Here is a 20,231-nt window from a genome sequence, read left to right as displayed (position 1 = left end):
TGGTACTCTGTTTATTTAAGTCTTTTTGTGGTTAAAATGTGTAATTTCACATCACTGTACTATGAAAACATATTCCTAATGAATCATGAAGAAACCGAATTGAAAACAAGTGGCAGTTAATGATATTTACACAGTCGAGCTACATGGGTTTAAATCAAAATATTTGATTAAAAAGAGCAAAGAACAAAACAAAACTAGAGCAAAACAACAAAAAAAAAAAAAAACAAAACCAAAAAACTGTCACAGTGTTTAAAAATAGTTTTAAGTTTGCATTTTTCCCAATTTTTATTGCGAAAAATGTCCACATCAAGTTCCAGTCCAATTTTGTGTTTACAACATTCTGGACAAACTTCATAAAAATAGAAAAACAGGTTGCTTGTACTGCTATTATGGTCATTTTATTTCTTTGGAGTTGGATTTTACATTGTGCCCACCTGAATCCAATTTTGAGACTTGAGATTTGTGGAGGTGATCCAGGGAGGCTTTGGAGTCTGAACAGGTTCACAAGGAGGACTTTAAATTTAACAGACACTCAAATCCACAGAGCAACAAAGCGTGAAAGAACATCACCCTAATGTCAGTAGAGTGGATAGTTCCTCTGCTCTGAGTCATTTCGTTCCTCTGGGAAATGAGCTGACTTCACAGAGAGGCAGGACGAAAGTAAGTAAAGGATTCTTTTCTCTCTCTTTACCTGTCTCTTTCTGTCCATCCTTTCCACCACCACATCCACACGTAATCTTTCTGCACCACAGTACTTTTTCACAATGCTGTTGATCATGTGTTTTGCAATAGTACTGCCCCTCCCATCCTCTCAAACTCAGCACTCTCTCTCTCTCGCTCTCCCTCCCATCCTTCTCTCCAACTCCCTCCCTCATCCTGATATTAATGACACAGCTATCTGAGGCAGCGGCAGTTCCCTGCTCTTTCCTCCTCCTGCAGGCTGCTCTCATACGCACGCACACACTCAAGACGCATGCACACACTTATACAAGCACTTTTAAACCTATAAGACACAGGACATACTCTAACATCCTCTTACTTATAATCTGCAGACACACACACTCACGCAACTAGAAGCATTTACATTCCAAGTTCACACCCGAGGCAGTCAGACACTCTCTTTACCCAACACTTATTTCTCTTTTACAAAACCTGATACAAGACAAAAAAATGAAGACAACTGTATTCTGCATTTGTGCTAGTCTCCTGTTCACAGCTGCCTTGGTTCCACGAAGCAGTCGAGCAGCAGACTTCTCTATTAACTCTCACCAGCGATGGGATGCTGGAGGACCCTACAACCTGGGATCCGAGTCTGATACTCCTACCTTTTGCCCCATGAAACTGAGACCCTCGGGCCACTGTGGAAGCTCCAGGGCTGGATCAGAGGATGGAGAGGACTGCCCCTACCAGCTCACCCTGCCTCCTCTCACCATCCAGCTGCCCAAGCAGTTCAGGCTGCTGGAGAAGACAATGAAGGAGCTGCAGAGCCTGAAGGAAGTGGTGAACAAACTGAAAAGCAGGTGCCAGGACTGCCGTGTGACACAGGAAAATGGAGCTTTTGGATATCAGCAAGCGGACCAGGGACAGACACAGAGGGATGCTGGAGAACGTGTGGGACTGGACCTGACAGCACAGGAGGTGCAAGGTGGGTCCAGCCCTGAGGAGAGGGGAGACAGGATGGTTCCTGGAGCTGCTGTGGATGGTACTAGGCTGGGGCAAGGTTCCATTTTTGGGAAAATTACACCAAGTCCAAGCAATATGCAGGAGATGCAGGTGAGAAGCAAAGCTCATTTCTGTTAAAAACAGGTATAAGATTTTTTGACAAATGTAATGTTTTATTAAATAAAGACAACTTATTTTAAGTACACTTGCTTGTAAATTAAAAGTTAAGCATATTTTTTTGTTATCTCAATGTGAATATGTATGTTGAATATGATATAGATGAGATCCACATATGAAGATAGTCTTAAGGACTGTGAGAACATTGCAATAGCAGCAGTGCACCATTTACTGTGCTTATACCAAAATCATGCATCTGTAAGCCAATGTCATCAGCGGTTATTTGGAAATATTAGAGACAATAATCTAAACAAGTGAACATAAAATAGCTAATAAACCATTTATTTACAATGTGACCTTAAATTTCCTCAGTAAAACACACCCAGCTGAGATGTAAATAGAGCAAATTTTAAAAGACCTGTAAAGTCTGACCTGGCACCAATCCACCAGGGAAAATTCCTGGTACTCTAAACAGGGTGGGGAATCAGATGCCAGCCAAATGACCATAAATTTTGGCTGTCGGGTAAAGCTTGTTGTCTCTCATAGCCACTTTGGCAGACAGCCAACAATCGCAGACACTGTTTCTATGTTAAAATTCAAATTGACAGATGAAACAATAAAGGAACCTTCAGTAATCCACTTGTCTGTGCCAAAAACAATTTCCTCTGCTCACGCTCTGGCCTACCTCAGGTGAAGCTGAATAGGATGTCAGCCAGCCTGCGCAATGCCAGGAGCCAGATCTCAGCACTGCAGGGTCGTCTGGAGGGGCTTAACCTGCTCAACGTGGACAACATTAAGGCTATGGTGGACAGACGAGTGGAAAACATCACTGGAACGGTCAACAAGCTCAACTCCGACTGCGTCACACAATGTCCAGTACAGACCAGTCCTCAATGTAAGCTTGCTTGTACTTGTCGTTAGGTAGCACTTTTTTGCCAACATTTTTATTTTCCTTATTCCCATTATTGTTCTCCTTTTTTAGCATAACATTATAGCATAATCTTTACACCACCACCACCCCTGCCCCTCCCTCCTCTGCATTTATTTTTTCTTTAAACCAGCTATGAGTTTTCAGTCAAAAAACCAATAGTTTTCAAATGAGGAATTCTATTTGTATTAGTCTTCAATTTCACAGCTTCCCCTCCTTTTTTCCTGTTGTTCTTGTGTATTTTTTTGCAACCTCTCTAAACAATATCTACAGCCTCCTTCTCTATTATGTTCTTTTCTTGTAAACCGACCACAGATGTAAACTCCAGCACCACAATAAGTATAGCAGTTTGGGTGGCAGGGATGTGAAGTCTCAAACGCAATCATCTTTGAGTGGACAGCGATTTACAAATCACTTAAAAAACACACACAGTCAGTTTCTGCATGGCCATCTTCACTGTATGAGCCCCCTCTTTCTAAGAAATGGGAAGTGAAATATTTCAGAGAAACAATGACCTTGTCTGCTGCACGCACTGGTTTGTTGTGACATGCCTTTTCCATTATCAATATGACCAATAATATGCACAGCAAGGATGATCAATACATAAAAATGGAAATTTCCTCTGTTTGAGTGCCCAGAGAGTATCTCTGTATCCTCTAAAGCATTATACCCGAGCAGTCTCTTCAATGTTAAATAGTTGTAAGCTGAAATCATGCAGGACATGAGTTGAGCAATTTGATCATCACCTCTTAGATAATTCCAGTCCTTTGACCCGCCATTCCCTGATTGCAAAAACTTCCAAAAAGGGAGGCAGATACTTGGCATCACACTGTGAACATAAAAAAAAAAAAAAAGGTTAAAATGTGGAAACTCATAATGATAAAAAAAAATCTATTAGCAGGATTGCAAACTAGCTTAACATAACAAACAACCCATTTCACATCGAAGTAAAAGCTTACTTGGATGAGAGCACAGCAGAAATGCAGACCGCTTTTCAGGAACAAAGTGAATAATATCCCCCAATATCGTGAATGTGACACTATATTGGTGCTTTCATGTGGAAAACAGATGTGAGCTTATTTCTAAGCAGATTAGCTGGGACAGTGGTGTGAAGGGAATCCCATCCCTTTCTCTTCTGCTAAACTTGCTTCTTTCTCCCTCAAGCTTTCCTTCAATTCCTAATGTGTTTCCCCCTCATGCATTTATCTTCAGCACACACACCTCTCTCAAGTCCACTTTTGCTTCTTCAACTTCTGTATCTTTTTACTTGTCTTTCCAGTCGACCTCCCACCGTCTCTCCTTCCATTTTTCTTCCACTCGAGGTCATGCTCTAATTCTGCATACGAAGACAAGCTCATTATCTCTTGCCAATAACACATGTATCAAAGTAGGCAGCTCTCCTGACACCGTACTCGTCACAGATGGCACACAGGGTCAGCTACACTTGTCTTTTTAACTCTTCAGATTAAAATCTCTAAAATGATTCTGCTTTAAATGAGGAAGTTGGTGTATGAGGTCAATCTGAAAAGTGTAAGAAAAGACACTTTTACAAAGAAAATTGGCCAATAACTTGTGAGAAGACCAAAGTTTCATAATGTTAAGTTGGAATTGTCCAGAATGATGACACAAAAAAACTATGAAAACTTGACATGTTAAGTAAAAAATCTTCAAACAGTCCCATGCTAGTCCAATTTTATATTCTTCTTTAAGAATAAAGAACAGATCCTTAATTAAAAAAGTACCTCTTTATTCATTTTTACTAATCGTTTATCATGATCTCGAGAGTTAAAATGTCTCCTGTTATTCCCGAATAAACAATCCAGCTGCCAAATTGCAGCTCAGCCATTAAACAGTCGTTAAATTGTGCAAACTAAGTTTATACTTTTACTTTTCCAAACAAAGTCGAGGAAGCAGATGACATGCAGGAAATGTGTTGCTGGATGTGTGAACTGCATTTGTGCCGATCACTGATGTACATTACAATTCAAACATTTATGCAAGTTAAGGTGTAAATATCATCACATCGGCTGAAGCAGTTGCCCAGCAACAGCAATGAAACATTTTAAACCAATACAGGATCACAATGTCACTATCAAGCAGGACTAATAGAATCTTTCAGCCATAAAAGCATATTGACAAAGTGTTGTAAACATTTATTTAATTCCATCCCTTCTGCCAATTTCCATTATTGCTGCCAGGACAAATTTTTCATATTTGGGTCTTGAGGCAAGTGGACAGCAATGCGTGTTACTGTTAAGCTACATTAACTCAATTATTTTAAAAAAAGAGGCTGGATACCCAGTTCTTTGTTAGGAAGTGCCTGTCTACAAATGTGATAAGATATTTTCGCTTTGAGTTTCTGTCCATCAATACTGAGCCGCTGTACTTCATCTTTACTGTTTTGAGAGGAAAGACTAGACTATCACTGTTAACACACGACACATTTCCTTCCTTGTGCTAAAGCCAAGTGTCTTGAAATTATTTGTCAAATTTTTATCAAATAGGCCTTGTGGTATTGAAGCAGTCAAATCTTCAGTCTGTCAAGAAGCAATCTTTGAAAGCTTTTCAGAGTTATCAGCTTGAGCTTACTTGTCAAAGAAGTCAGTTGGCAAGAAGGCAGAACGTAATTACTGCAGCACTGTTCAACAATATCTTAAAATTAGATTTGATTGTATGAATAAACTCTTGAAGTTGCCCCCAGAGTATGAAGCACATTCTGATAAGATGTACCTACAAGTATGAAAAAGGGTATATCCTCAGTTAAAAAAATGCAAATACAAAATTAATTTCTTGGTTTAAAAAAAAATCACATTCTGTGGAGTTTATATCTTACAAACCCATTCCACAGCAATGATTTTCTCTCTCTGAGGTCTTTGGTTCAACCTTACTGTTAATCAGCATTAAAGGAGAAAAAAAGCTTTAAAATCTGCACAGCCACTAGAGGGCATTGTCTGTTGATGACGTTTGCAGTTCTAAATGTGTTATTTTGAGAAATTTAAAGAAATGGCTGCTTCTGTTTTTTTCTTGCTATAACCTCAGTCCAGTTTTTTAATAATTGCACTCAATCATCAGACAGACAGCCAACGATATAAACAGTCTTTCAGACAGTCATAGCACACTGTTATTAGAGATATTCAGGCCAGGCATGGCGCCAGAGTTTCTGAGCTGGAGATGGCTCTTGCCCGTCTAGGGACACTGACTACCCGGTCAGATGGACGGGAACAAATAGGGAGGGAGAAGTGAAGTGGAGAAACTGCAGTTAGACAATTATTGTGAAAGGAACACTGAAAGAATTCACAGGTCAACACTTTAAATGCCAGAAGCTGACACAGCTATTAAAGTGACAAAGATTTGTACCTCAAGTATTTTGTATAACATAGCGAGAATATCCAATGAGTTAAAGCATCTGAAAATACCACAATGGCATATTACTATACTTTAAACACAACTTAGACTAGACCTCTTTTCCCTATACATGTGATGCGTCCCATGTAGCCCAGCTCTTTTATAACTAACACCTCACTTAAGAGATTCAGAACCATAAACTATGTAAACTTAAAAGGGGTCCACATGTTTCCCGCCCAACGTCAGGATGAGTTTAAACCCAGGAAGAGGAAACACCTCTCTAATTCATTTACATGTTCTCATATTTTGACAAGTTTATTCCATTCTGTTCTCAAATGCTGAATGATAAAGGCCATTGGACCTTGGTTTGGGGGCTGAACTGATGGCATGCAGTGCCACACAAGGAACAGGAGCAAGATAGAAAAGTGAAGTTGTATATGATGGCCTTGTAGTATAGCATATCCCTGATTCTTGACATTATGTCTAACATAAATATAAATTATATTCAGTGACAAATGATTCTATGCTTGACAAGCTAAACTCTGATTTGATTCCTACATGAATCGTTTCATTCAGTCACATGGTAATTATTTGAGTTTGAATGCATTCCCTGGAAATTAAAGCATGAATGCTACTTCCCCACTTACTTATGTAATTTTCTTTTTTAAGCCTTCCTTGGCCTCAGGGACTTTTTTCTATTAGTCTCTTGGATGGGCACAGAAAAAAAAGCCAGACCAAAATAAAAGATTATGGAATACTGTCTAGTAAAATGCCCTTAAAATTGCACTCTTGTCTGTCTTGCTGCCATCCAACAGTTATTTTAGCCCCTCGGGACTGCTCAGACTACAACGCATTGGAGGTGAGGAAGAATGGTGTGTATCGTGTGACCCCAGATCCCCGCAATGGGACATTCGAGGTTTTCTGCGACATGGAGTCCTTCGGAGGTGGTTGGACTGTGATACAGCAACGTGTTGATGGGTCTGTTAGCTTCAATCGTACCTGGAATGAGTATAAAAAGGGCTTTGGGAACCTCAGGTATGTTTTTAAAAGCTTTACACACAAACTTAAGTAGAAAAAGGTGGAGCTCATTTAAGTCAATAAAAAGAGGTTACATCATAGACCTCTGGCAATACAGTGATGCAGATAATGTTGGGCAATTGAAACCTCTCTAAGAAATAATCCATTTAGATGATCATCGCTAGCTTAGCCTGGATACTTCAAGCAGTGAACAGAAAATCTACACATAATTGTAAGGCTTTGAGAGAGGAGGGAAGCTCTAATAAAAGTCACAACTGAGATACATTATGGGTTTTGTAGAATCCAACATTTTATGAAGCTCAACTCCCAAACTTTATTGAAGTGCAGTATTAAACCATCAGGGTGCCCTATTATTAGTGGAACACAGGCAACAAATGAAACTAAAGATTTCAACAAACAGCAATTTGAATCAAAACAAAGTGAATGCTCTGTTGGGGTTGGATTGTTTTTATGTCTGCATAAGGGCAAACAATTTTCAATGCGGCAACATTAACACTGAAGAAAGCAATTATTTTCCAAACTGTAAGGGGTGCTAATGTTTTGAAGCAAAAGGTTAGGTTGACAATTATTTCTGCAGAATTGGACTAAATTTGATAAAATACTGCAGTCTCAGGGGCTCATGCTGCAGTCTGCTACTCAACTTAGGTCCCCTTGTTTGTGGAGTTTTTGACAGCATTGTCACCGTTGGCTTGCAAGACTAAGTCTAAAAAAAAGACAAAATAGCCTTTACACACAACCTACAAATAAAAAACTTATTTAAGAGTTGCAGCTAAAAACAAAGACAATCATAACACCACCTGCACCCTAAAAGTGTGGACCAGTTTTATAAGCTGTTTTCTCATCCACAGCTAACTGGAAACTAATATTTTCTAGGTTAAGCTTGATTGATAAAAGCCTTCAAAAATGTTATAAGAAACACAATCATTTCAAGCTCTTTCTATTACTTATAGGATTTAAAATTCATCTACAGGCAGCACAGCAATCTAATTAATGGAGCAATTTTTACTGAAAATAATTTGCTACAAGTACATTTAACCCCTCATCACACCTTGAAAGTGCCCACTCTGCTTTAGGTCCTATAATAACAATGCACACCTGTTCTCAATATCACAGATTGTTCACCATCTGTTCCCACTAACACTGACTGATTAACTCGAAGAAAGCTGGGTAAATATTCCAACTAGAGGAAATCTGATTAATTTAAAGTGGTTGCACACTGTGTTTTAAATCAGTTATTAAAAACTTCTGTTGATGTTGCAACAACAGTCACTAAGGGCTTCAATTATAACTACATTCAAATTTAAGCTCATTATCTTTAATCTCTTGTCTTTTCCTGTTGTTTCTTTTTTTTCTTTGTGAGAAATAACCATGGAAACTTCTTGAAAGCCTTACCTGCAGCTCTAGCATTCCCTCCCACTAAAACAATAATGCCTTCTCGCATCCATTTTTCAATGTCACACTTCCCTCCTCTAGCACCTCATTTCTTTCCCTCCCACATGTGAGAATAAGTACATTTTGTTTGAATAACTGTATTCATTTTTAAACCAACTGTGCCATGATATGAGCTCATTTATGCTTTGTTCACCCCTTGTTGATCTACTTTCTGTCCTGCAGAGGTGAATTTTGGCTGGGCAATGACCACATCCACTTGCTAACAAAAGCCAAAGATATGATTCTCCGGGTAGATATGGAGGACTTTGAGGGTGTCCGGGAATATGCAAAGTATGATGAGTTCTATGTGGCTAATGAATACTTGCGCTACCGCCTGTCTGTCAGCGGATACAGGTACAGTATTAGTTTGCATGCATGTCGATGCACTTCAACTCTGAACCTATCTGATTTATCAATGTCTCATTGTAGTGGGACAGCTGGAAATGCCATCAGTTTCAATAAGCACTTCAACCATGACCAGAAGTTCTTCTCCACCCCTGACCGTGACAATGACATGTATCCCTCTGGAAACTGCGGTGCCTACTATAGCTCTGGCTGGTGGTTTGATGCCTGTATGTCCGCCAACCTCAATGGAAAGTACTACCACAAGAGGTACAAGGGAGTCCGGAATGGGATCTTCTGGGGAACATGGCACAACATGACGACAGAGTACTACCCTACCAACTACAGGCAGGCTTTTAAAACTGTCAAGATGATGATACGGCCCAAAAACTATGCTCCTTAAGATGACAGGTCAATATCTTGAGTATGGTGAGGCATTTAAGGGAAAAATGCCAAGAAAATGAAAGAAACAGTACATGAAGTCTCATACATTCTCCTGTAGTCATGCATTTGCACACATGCATACTTGTACACCAAAAACATAAGCACTGTAGATCTGGGGTGTCCAGAGTAGGTCCTCAAGGGCCGCTGTCTTACAGGTTTTGGATGTTTCTTGCAACAGCACACCTGAATCGGATTAATGGGTCAACATGCTTGGACAGAATTTGATTACAAGCTGTTGAGGAGAGCCATTTGATTTAAATCAGGATCTTTTGGAGCAGGGAAACATTTAAAACTTGCAGGACAGTGGCCCTCAAGAACTGGAGCGGGACACCCCTGCTGCAGACAATTTGAATGCAGTATGAACAAAAAAAATTGTGAAAACATTACTGTGCTATTACTTTTTCCACCCCTGTGAGCGTGGCCTTCAAAATAGTGCCAATAAAAGATAATGGCCTGTGAACAATGATATATATATATATATATAAATAAAACAAAACAAAACAAAAAAAAAAACACAGAGTGTAAAGGCCAGCCTCCTACAGGGGCCATTATATTACATGGAAGGTTAGAAAGAGTGATCTTTCACTAGTCTCTGACATTTCTCCACTTTCTGTCCAGTTGCCTCCTGCTATAAACCCTGCTGCGACACAGCGGAGCACATAGTAGTAATAAAAACTAATGAGCTATCATTTTCTCTGCTGTAAATGATCTAATAATTAACAGGAACTACTCAAGTGAAGTATATGAGAAGCTGATGATACAGTTTTATTTCTGAAATTCGTTGTGAAAGACTTTCTGCTGGGGTCAAACCAGTTTCTAACCCTTGAGGGAAGCTTTGCACAAGTTAAAGTTCCTATGCCACTTGTTTAATTACACTGAGGCTGTTTGCTAATGTATCATTATCCTAAACAATACAAAACATCCCAGGAAAAATGTGCAGCCTGATAGATTTCCCTTGAGTGCTGCCCACGCATATTCTATATTACTGATGCTCTAGTAAATTGCTCCTGACAGCAGGTACAGAGTACAGCATTAAACAGTTTCAACCCTATTTCTAGGTGCACTGAACTACTGGACACTTCTTTATGTCATACACCAGTTTGCATCTGTAAAATTCCCCTCCACTCACCATGTGTACAATACTGCTATCTAATGTTAAGAAACTGTATAGCACCATATAATCCATTTTATACACACTGTGAATGGAAAAGATAAATGAGGGATATGTTTTACTTTAAGGATGTGTACAGTATTTATTTTCTTTGTGAGGTATGAGAACTTTTCTATTATACACTCTGTAGATCATTCAGTACAACGCCTAATGATTATTGATAGCTGAGCATTGATAAAGACTGTGCATAACTGTGACCATTCTTCGTAAATATACATATATTTGGAGCTGTGTTTGTGTGTACCATATTGATCTTTTCTATTATTCATATTCATCTGTCATTCCAAAAAAAATGCACTTTTTTTTATTAAAAAATAAAGTTTAAACTACATGGCTGGGTTTATTTTAGTGTTTGACTACTTACGTTTATAAAAATGTCTGCTCATCTTTAAAACATCTTCTGCCTTAAGACTGAGGAACATATACAGTATAAAGAAATTTGAGAATGCAGTGTTGTATGCACTTAACAAATAGTATAATGAAAAGCTGAATCAATAAAGAAACTGAACAAATGACTACACTGACATAAACATTAAAAGAATATAAATGACAGAACCGTGGGACCATGACTTCAATGTCTCTTTTCTGTTTCTGATGTTCAAGTTAATAATAAAAAAAATACATGCACATCTGCATAATGAGTTCAGGTTTTGAATAAATATGGAAAACAACGGAATTTTTAGTACACATTATAAGACACAGAGCACTTCACAGTACCAAATTCTAAACATCTTTTGCAAACAAAATATTGAAGGATGCTCCCTTATATACACTATATTGCTTAATCTTTTGGATATAATATGATATGTATATGATCTATAAAGACTACCAACTACTTCCATCAGGATTCCATTTCTGGGTGCTGCTCTGTGTTAGGAATAAATATAAAAACTAATTTATTCCACGCTGTATTGCACCACTTAACCAATAACATTTAATTAATTTTTTCTTGAAAGCTCTCGATGGAGTTAATAATTATTCACTTGAAAGTATTTCTATTGTTTCTGTGTTGATGATGATCTACTTTATGGTTTAGGCGTCAGTTTTTAATCTAATGTCTGTAATGATTGTTGATACAGTACTGCAATGCAATTTTCCATGCAAATGGACAATAAGTCTATTCTTTTTTTTAAAAAATCTTTTGTATGACAACCCATTGATGACTTTCATGAAATATATGATCAAGTAATGAGGATCATGGGTCTTACCTCATCTAAATACACAAAAGCAGAAAAAGTAGAGATGTCAGCATTGACAGACGGCTGACTTTCTGTATGTGAAGCATCGGGTGCCAGAGCCACCAAAGGATGAAGGGCTTCCTCTTGTTCTTCTCTGCTGGGATATATGTCATCTTGTTGCTCTTCAGACAGATTCACTAATGCAAAATACACATAACAACTCTATAGAACACAGGATTTGGGGGGTAAAAAACAGTACCAAAGAATAACAATGGCAAACTATTAGAGAAATATGTAGGGAAAAGACAATGTAAATAATTGCCCTGTATAGTGTCTGTAAACTGTCATTTTTCCAGGTTTGTCACTCCAAATTGTATCTAAAGCTTCCAAATTTATAGCTCACTATGAGGAACTAGTTCTTCCATGGTTGTCAAAAATGTATAGCTATGATATCATGAACACAGAAGAAACTATGTTTGTATTTTACAGCATTTGTGTTTGAGATATTTTACTAGTGGAAATACACACACATATTTATAAATTCAATATATTTCTAAAATTGTGTAATCAATTAAAAACTCATTAAACCTAAAAGGCAGCAGAAAAAAACTAAACAAAACGCCAAACTTTACATAAACCGATGCATTCAAGATATATTAGCTTTCCTTGGTATAATAATAATAAGAAAACTCATGGGCATCGACGTGTGTGGTTAACAGGCACTGTCGTTAAATTAGCACACAGATAGGCTAGTGACTTTACTATGTTTGTGTTTTTTTACTAAACACCGACACAAATAAGAATACAATAGTCTTACTTTTGAATATTCTTTCGTCTTCGCTTTATCTTGGCAACAGTTTTCCGATAAAGCTGCGGCTGTATATACAACTCTAAAAAGTTTGGAAGGCTAATCTTAGCCAAACCAAATCACAGTTTTCTCTCCAGCTGAACGTCGTCAGAGTGTGTTGTAGTTACCATAACAACGACGTCCACGTCCTGTAAAATGAGGCACACTGAACAAGGTAAACATTTATTTCATTCTAATCGCGACGATTTCCCCCCGTTTTATTCACCTGAATAAAAATAAATAATTAACAAAAAAGAAAATTAAAAATTAAAAATCAATGGTTTGAAATATCATTTGAATGCACAAGATAATTTGGAATATCTTGCGAAAGAAAAAAAAAAGATTTTCCTTAACAGAAATAACTAAAAATAAAACTCTTATTTGATTTTGCTGAGAAACTTGACATGCAAGAATGATGAAATCTTGTTAAATAAAATGATGTTGACTTTGATATACACACACAAATTTGAATAATTACGTCATACTCTTTTTTGTTGTTGACAAAATTAAGGTTTTCCCTGACGCTCTTGTGGATGTCCTTTATTACCCCATAGTTAAAATAAATAAATAAATAAATAAATACTACCAACAGCATTAAAAACTGTTACAAGAATCACAACCATCTCTGAAATCTCTGGAGATTTCACCCCCTTTCTCATTGTTACATATTAGTGTTGCATCATCAAGGATTTGTCGAATGATTCATAAGTAGGTTTTATTACATTTTGTCTCTTTTTAGTGATTTTCTTCTATAATTTAATTAAATAAATCATGCAACAATTGACTTGTCGAATACACCAAGGAATATGAATGTACAAAACAGACAGGTAGAACCATTCATGAATAAACCAAGATAGGTAAATAAATTTAATTCAAAAAAATTTTGAGGAGAAACATCATTGGTAATAATAATAATAATAATAATAATAATAATAATAATAATAATAACAACAACAACAACAACAACAACAATAATAATAATAATAATAATAATAATCATCATCCAACGGTTGTTTTTAAGAATGTTAATTTGTACACATTCTCTCCACTTGTCTGAAAGAGGAGAAAAAAAAGGAAAGAAAAAAAGATGAAAATGTAAAAATTGACTACTAAAATACTCCATCCACTAGATGGCAGCAAATAGTAACTTAGTTTAATGGCACAAAACCAATATGTGTCATACCTGGGTTGCAGCATCAAAGAACAGCTGTATGAACACATCGAGCTCTGTAAGAAAGTAAGAAACCTGAATCCAAAGAGAAATGAAGGTTGATGATGCAACACTGATATTCTCCTGTTCATTTCTTTCCCACTCTGCACTGTGGGAACTGGCAAGGGCCATCACTCACTCCCTGCAACAGCTGCTGGGAGTATGGCATATCAGCACCAACATGCCATTATATGAATTTCCTACTGACATTTGACAGACATAAATCTTTTCTGGGTGCTCTACTAACAAAGAGACACACCTCTAAAAATGGTGGTGAGCACCAAAGAACTAGCATTTTTAACCTAATTTCCTTATTAGTCTGGCCATCTTAAAATGGCACAGTAGTTTCAAACTTCTTCTCCAGACCAGCAGTTCATATCAGCAGAAAGACAGAAACTGGTAGCTGTGAACTGAGGATACAATTGTTCTGCAGAAGTATTGAAGCTGCGTTATCTTTTTAGCAAGGTCTTTGTGTACAGTAGCCACTAAAAATTACACACAGATGCAGCCACAATGTAAAATCAACAAACTATGTGCACAAAATATGCTGGCAATAATCTAACAGGAAAATAATTATAACTATTAACTTTGTTATTTCAAAGGTATCTTTACAATAATGACTTCTATTACTAAGCTCTGGGTTATTTGTAACTAATTTATTTAACTATTTTAAGAATTTTGACAACATAATTTTGTACATAAAGTCAACAGCTGAAATGGCAGATATTTCCAGTAATTGCAGTTATGTTTGACACACTGTCAGCAGACTTGCCAATGAAATGTGTTAATTATGTAGTTTTAATTTTATCAGCACTTTTTAAGTCAGTACAAATCACCCCATGCCCAGGAATGAATGTTTCTGGCGAAGGCTATGGTTCCCAAATTAACCTTGAAAAGTCTCCAACATTGTGGTTGTGTGAACCTCCAAGTCCTGGCAGACTTAAGCTGACATTGTGATAAAAATATGTCCCTCTTTGTGCCCACAAGTATTACTATATTTGGCTAAAATAATAATGCTCCATTAATTTCCATCCATTTCAGCTATTTGGGTTGAATAAATTAAATAGACTGCAAATGTGTGTAAAGAAAATAAAAAAAAACTAAAGTTATGAATAATAAAATGGATATTTTTCTAAATGATATTGTTGTATAGTCATTATTCAAATTTTAAAATGTTAATTGTGTTCCATCATGTCTTCTCGTCAACTAAACCACAAGTTCTTGGTTGTGATTCATGGGCTTTTGCCACAGTTAAGAGTAACTGCTGGAAGTTTTAACAGTAACTGCTTGGAGGTTTAACAATCCTCAACAGATGTTGATGATGCATGTTGTGTCGGGCCATGAGAGCGGGTAGCAGGACTAAAAGCTGGTGTTAACATGCACGGTTTGATAGGTATGCTTTACTCTGAACTTCTTGTGAATTGAAATCATATAAAAAACTATGTGTCTGTTGTGTTTTTTAAACTTCATAGCCCATGCACAGCCCAAATTTCAGTTAGCAAAGGCCCAACATGTATTTTCATTGTTGCATTGCAACTGCATTAATGTTTGTAACTTTACAACACCCTCTACTTTCATTTCTTTTTTTTTTTCTTTTTGTAGGGTGAGATATCGGGCCACTATTTTAACTCTTCTTATTTGAACACGCAGTGTGCAGTGTAATTTCTCCAGATGCATTTTCTGGTGTCAAGCTTGCTTTTCTCCTTCAAACAAAATATCAGGGACAGCGCACCAATGGATTTTCAATAGGTCTTACAGTCTTGAAACAAGGTTTCAGACACAATCATTTGTGCATTTTAGAAGAAAAATCTATACCCCTGGAGATTTTTCTTTCTTTTTCTACCATACATTTTATAGATAAAATGGTTCTTAACAATAGATCAAACTGCGTGAGAAGTGATGATTGCTGCCATGTGTTTTTTGCAAACTGGATGGAACAATGAAGTTTAATCCAACTTCCTATTGTCCTTGTTTGATTAAAACAACATATAGTTCAAATGGACATTCTGTATAAATATAAGGCATAAATAAACCATAACACAAATTAATCAAACTACCAAGTGTTGATCGCTGAGGAATTACATCAGACTCAAAGTTTGCCAAGACCACTTCTCAGTTTTCCAGTCCCTGCAGGAACCCTGCAGAGAATCCAAGTCATTCTTCCACAGTGTGTCAGGGTGGCAGACTGCAGACGTAAAGACCTCCTCTGGCTTTAACTCCTCTGACTCACATGGTTCTTGCAAACCACGAAATAAAGAATTAGGACAAAAAAAAAAAAAAAAAAAAAGTAAAATGTACTGTACATTCACATCTGTGTTTCCCTATTGATGTCTCCAAGCCATCTTAGTCAGTAACAGCTGTGAACATTTTCTTGACTCATTTGGAATAAATTCTGATCTTTGGAAAGAATTTCATCAGCAGTATCCTGATCATGTGTTATATGTTTTCAAATCATTTTATACTAGTGTCAGATGAGGACAGTATGTCCACATGTACACAATCCATCCAACATCTCTGCTCTTAATCATTATAAGTTCATTTTAAGTTTGATGGCAGCAACACATTTTAAAAAAGAATGACTTAGAGCCATGTTTACCCCTGTGTAGCATCACCTCCTCTTTTAGCAACAGCCTATATACATCTGGGAACTGAGGAAAAAAACATCCTGGACCTTTGGGAGAGACCTGTTGTCTTATCAGATATAAGATTTTAGCTGTCCTGGGTCTTCTTTGTTGTGTTTTGTGTTTCATGAACCACCAAATGTTATGGATAGGTGAAAGGTATGCACTGCACGCAGGCCAGTCCATCATCTGGAGTCTTCCAATACAAACTCACAATAATAAATAATAAATGTAATAAATGTACAACATGGTTTAATACTGTCTTGCTCAAATATGCATATCTGAATTGGAGTATATGTTGCTCTAAGACCTTTTTTTTTATACATTTCAGCATTGAAGGTGTCCTTCCAGATGTGCATGTTGCCAGTTCTACAAGCACTATTAGACTGGCTCATGTTTAGATTTGGCTTCTCAGCATGGCAGATCCTTAACCTGTATTTGACAGTGATTTCTGGAAGAGTTTCTACGATGGAATCATGCCTGTTCAAGGATTACAGGGATCCAATATTAACTTTCAGCCATGTCTCTTTTGCCCAGATGTCTCCATATTATCTTGTGATGATATTATGTTCTATAGATGACAGCATATTGAAAGTCTTTGCAATTTTACCTTGAGGGACCATGTAAAATTATGAAAATTACTCCATGATATATAGATGCAGTGGGGTTTTTTTCAGAGTGCTAAATCTCTTTTGAGATTCTGTCTCTTTATTGTGCTCTTTTTATACCAAACCATATGACTAAGCTGCTGCCAATTATCCTAACTAGTTGCAACATGTTCCTCCAGCTGTTTCTTTTTTGTATCACTTAAAGTTTCCAGCCTTTTGTTATCCCTCTTTTAACATTTTTGAGACATCTTGCAACCTTTAAATTCAAGATGAATCCCTATATATCTCTGACATTTATCATTATATTTGTTCTATTGTGAATAAATGAGGGTTGCAAATATTTACATTATGGTTTTATTTAAATTTTCAACACTGCTCCAACTTCTTGAAACTGGGGTAGCATCTGAGTGTAGCCTTTACACCAAGCCAACGTCTCATAAACTGAAACAAATTGCTAACTGCATGGATACTTAACCATGTTAACCTCTCACTTTAATGGACACTTACATCAGCTATCAGTTTGAATTTATTATGCAGTTTTTGCCTTGGGGGCACTTTTCTAATAAACTTTATTAGCTGGAGATCGTTGGTGCAGTTTAACATTTGCAATTTGGTGTTTGGGATTTATATTGCATCTTCAAAATAGATGCCTCCATTGCCAAAAAAATTTCACTCAATGAGATAATCAAGCTTAGGCTGCCTCTTTTGAACTTGAAACAATGACTGTATTTATACTCTAAGCATATAAATGACAGTTTATGGAACAAGCTGAGGGAAAAACTAAAGATAATCACACATCTTCTGGGGGAAGAAAAATACCAGCCTAAGTCCATACTTAATAAAAGACTGAATCAAATGTGTTTCACCCAAAATGCCAGCTTGTATTGTAGTTTACTGGAGCCCAAAGAAACACTATCTTTGTTTCAGAATTTACCTGTTAAACATAGAGAGGCTGTGTGTGGTAAAAAGGTGGATTTAATTATAAATGTCTTTATATTTTGGGTAGTGTTACGTCCTCGAGCTCTAGGGGTAAGGAGGACGGAACACAAAGAGAGCCGAATACCAGAGTTAAACGAAAAGACAATTTATTTCAACAAAATGGGTCCAGACACCGCTCTGGTATCGGCCACACAAAACAAAACGAAATGGTTAATCAACGTAAAGTGTCCCGTTACAGGGTAACACAAGCACTATAATAATCAAAAGAGAATGTCCACAAAGAAACAGGGTAATCAACTTAAAGTGTCCCGTTAAAGGGTATCACAAAAGACTAGGATAATAACCAAAAGAAAATGTCCACAAAACGGGAAACACGCACAAAGGCGGAATTGGATATACCAAACAAAACCAAAATGAACTTCACCTCACTCAGGGTAGGGAACACCACACACATCAACTTAAAGTCCTTAATGTTATTCTTTAACTCGCCAAATTCACACACAATAGTCCACAATTCTCTCAGCCTGGCAGGCATGTGTCCCACTGTCCACAGCTGCCCCGAATGATGCTGCTGATGAGGTTATGTACGGCTCCAAGGACGAACAGCCCGCCTTCCGATAACGAGCCGGCCAATCCAGGTGCCAGGTGAGGGGGTGGGGCGGTGCCACATGATGCACCCTGTCAGTCAGCTCAGCTGTCACCAGGCTGCAGTCCTGCTGGTCGCCGAGCCGGCAAGCAGGCGGCCGTAACAGGTAGCAAACCAAACATGATGGAAAAGGTCCTTTTGGTAGATGCAGTGTGGCTCAAAGTGCTTCACATTATTGAATGCATCGACCATACTGAATGTTTATACCTTCAAAGCCTCGAAAAGTTGGCTGATTGATTCCAGATATGTGACCTTCCATGACTTGGAGGTGGAATTTATCCCAGGACACTTTACAAAAGTCTGTGGGGATTAGAGTAAAATTGCAACCACCTTCAAGTTTCCACTAAGGAGAGGAGAAAGAGTCCTGTATCTATTTTACTACTTTCCACAAGCCCGCATGAATTTCATGGTCAAAGATCTGGGGGTAAAATTAGAATAACACGGGTTTCACATGGGTCATAATGACTTATTGAAAAGATCCCAAATAAACACAGTAGGTCAGGCTGTCTTACTGCACACAGCAATGGCATAATCAACATGTCTCAAGAGATGAATTAGTTCAACCAGTTTCTCAAGGAAACATACTCAAGTTGCATAAATATCTTTCAGTTTGATTTATACGGCATGAAAATTGTCCCTGAAGCCACTATAAGGAACTTTACATTTATTCTATACCACCATGGGATTCACTAGTTGGATGCACAATCTAGGTGCCACTTGTGTGACAATTTCAAAGTCTGAGCTTGTATGGGCAAGACTTTTATTGCATGCATGCTTTTTATGGTCTGCCTCTCAATTACCATGCCTCTCTCTGCTGGACACACACCAATAAAGCAGAAAATAACTTTAAAACAGCCATCAAAGCGGAAAGGTTTGTTCACCTCTTGCACAAGTGTGGAAACATCCAGGCAGGTTTGAAAGACCTGATTCAGTCATTAACAACAACAACAACAACAACAAAAATTAATTTATTGTTCTGAAAAAAATGTTTTAAATAAACTAAATATATTCTGCTCAAGGAGCTCATGAAAGTAGTTTGACTTTTTACTAGTTGTCATGAAAGATTCAAATGTTTGTGTTACTGGGATCCTGAAGTGGACTAAGTGGTAAAGATAACGAATGAATGAGTATTTATGTTAAAACCTTAAAACCATTGATCATTGTTATTAGTATTATTTATTATTAACATTAGCTATTAGCACTTTTTTGCACATGCAAACACCACAGTAATATATTTACTGATGGAGGCAGTAGAGCATATTTTGTGACTTATTTAATGAAGCACAACCTGTCAGAGATGATGAAGAAGGCAAAATTAATGTAAGAGGGGAGCCAAATTGGATTTTGACCTTGTAACTGGTGAGGTTGCAATGGGTTTTCCAAACTCATCCAATTTATGGGACATTCCAATTTATGTTTCTAAATGGGAGCTCAGATATCCTCAGAAAGCCTTCAAATTCAAATGGAACACAGCACTATGTTTTTTTACTAGGTTACTAGAAACAAAATTTTGACTTGGTCAAAGAGCAGTAGCCACCCAACTCAAAGACTACTTTTCCAGCTCTGTGGATTCCTTCAGTGTGGTTTCAGAGATCACCACAACACTGGGACGTCCTCATTTAAATCATCAACAATCTCCTCTCTGGTCACATCAGTTCACTCATCTTCCTTAACATTACAGCCATTGACACCATCTGCTACACC

The 20,231-nt window shown here is 37.4% G+C and overlaps 2 protein-coding genes across 3 annotated transcripts in view; one reads left to right on the top strand and one right to left on the bottom strand.

Annotated features, from left to right (window-relative positions):
- The window catches only part of ccdc146 (coiled-coil domain containing 146), a 53,888-nt gene extending 41,279 nt beyond the window's left edge, over positions 1-12,609 (bottom strand). For both annotated transcript variants that reach the window (XM_041977752.1, XM_041977753.1), the window contains exons 1-2: positions 12,474-12,609; positions 11,687-11,853 (exon numbers count right to left, since the gene is read on the bottom strand). In XM_041977752.1, the coding sequence (XP_041833686.1) occupies positions 11,687-11,853; position 12,474 (168 nt within the window). In that variant the 5' untranslated portion in view covers positions 12,475-12,609. The remainder of the gene's footprint in view (positions 1-11,686; positions 11,854-12,473) is intronic.
- On the top strand, positions 914-10,809 carry fgl2a (fibrinogen-like 2a). The gene is made up of 5 exons (XM_041977754.1): positions 914-1,773; positions 2,470-2,674; positions 6,868-7,087; positions 8,705-8,875; positions 8,951-10,809. The coding sequence occupies exons 1-5, from the start codon at positions 1,171-1,173 to the stop codon at positions 9,264-9,266; spliced, it is 1,515 nt and encodes a 504-aa protein (XP_041833688.1). The 5' UTR covers positions 914-1,170; the 3' UTR covers positions 9,267-10,809.
- Positions 12,610-20,231: the final 7,622 nt, after the last annotated feature.

Source organism: Melanotaenia boesemani, chromosome 23 (assembly GCF_017639745.1).
Source record: "Melanotaenia boesemani isolate fMelBoe1 chromosome 23, fMelBoe1.pri, whole genome shotgun sequence".
In the NCBI taxonomy this organism is placed as follows: domain Eukaryota; kingdom Metazoa; phylum Chordata; class Actinopteri; order Atheriniformes; family Melanotaeniidae; genus Melanotaenia; species Melanotaenia boesemani.
Note: the sequence above shows the minus strand (reverse complement) of the source record. Positions and strands in the feature narration are given on the sequence as shown.

Coding starts and splice junctions, on each gene's coding strand:
- fgl2a (XM_041977754.1), top strand. CDS start 1,171: ATGAAGACAACTGTATTCTGCATTTGTGCTAGTCTCCTGTTCACAGCT. Junction 7,088..8,704: donor AAGGGCTTTGGGAACCTCAG/GTATGTTTTTAA, acceptor TCTGTCCTGCAG/AGGTGAATTTTGGCTGGGCA. Junction 8,876..8,950: donor CTGTCTGTCAGCGGATACAG/GTACAGTATTAG, acceptor GTCTCATTGTAG/TGGGACAGCTGGAAATGCCA.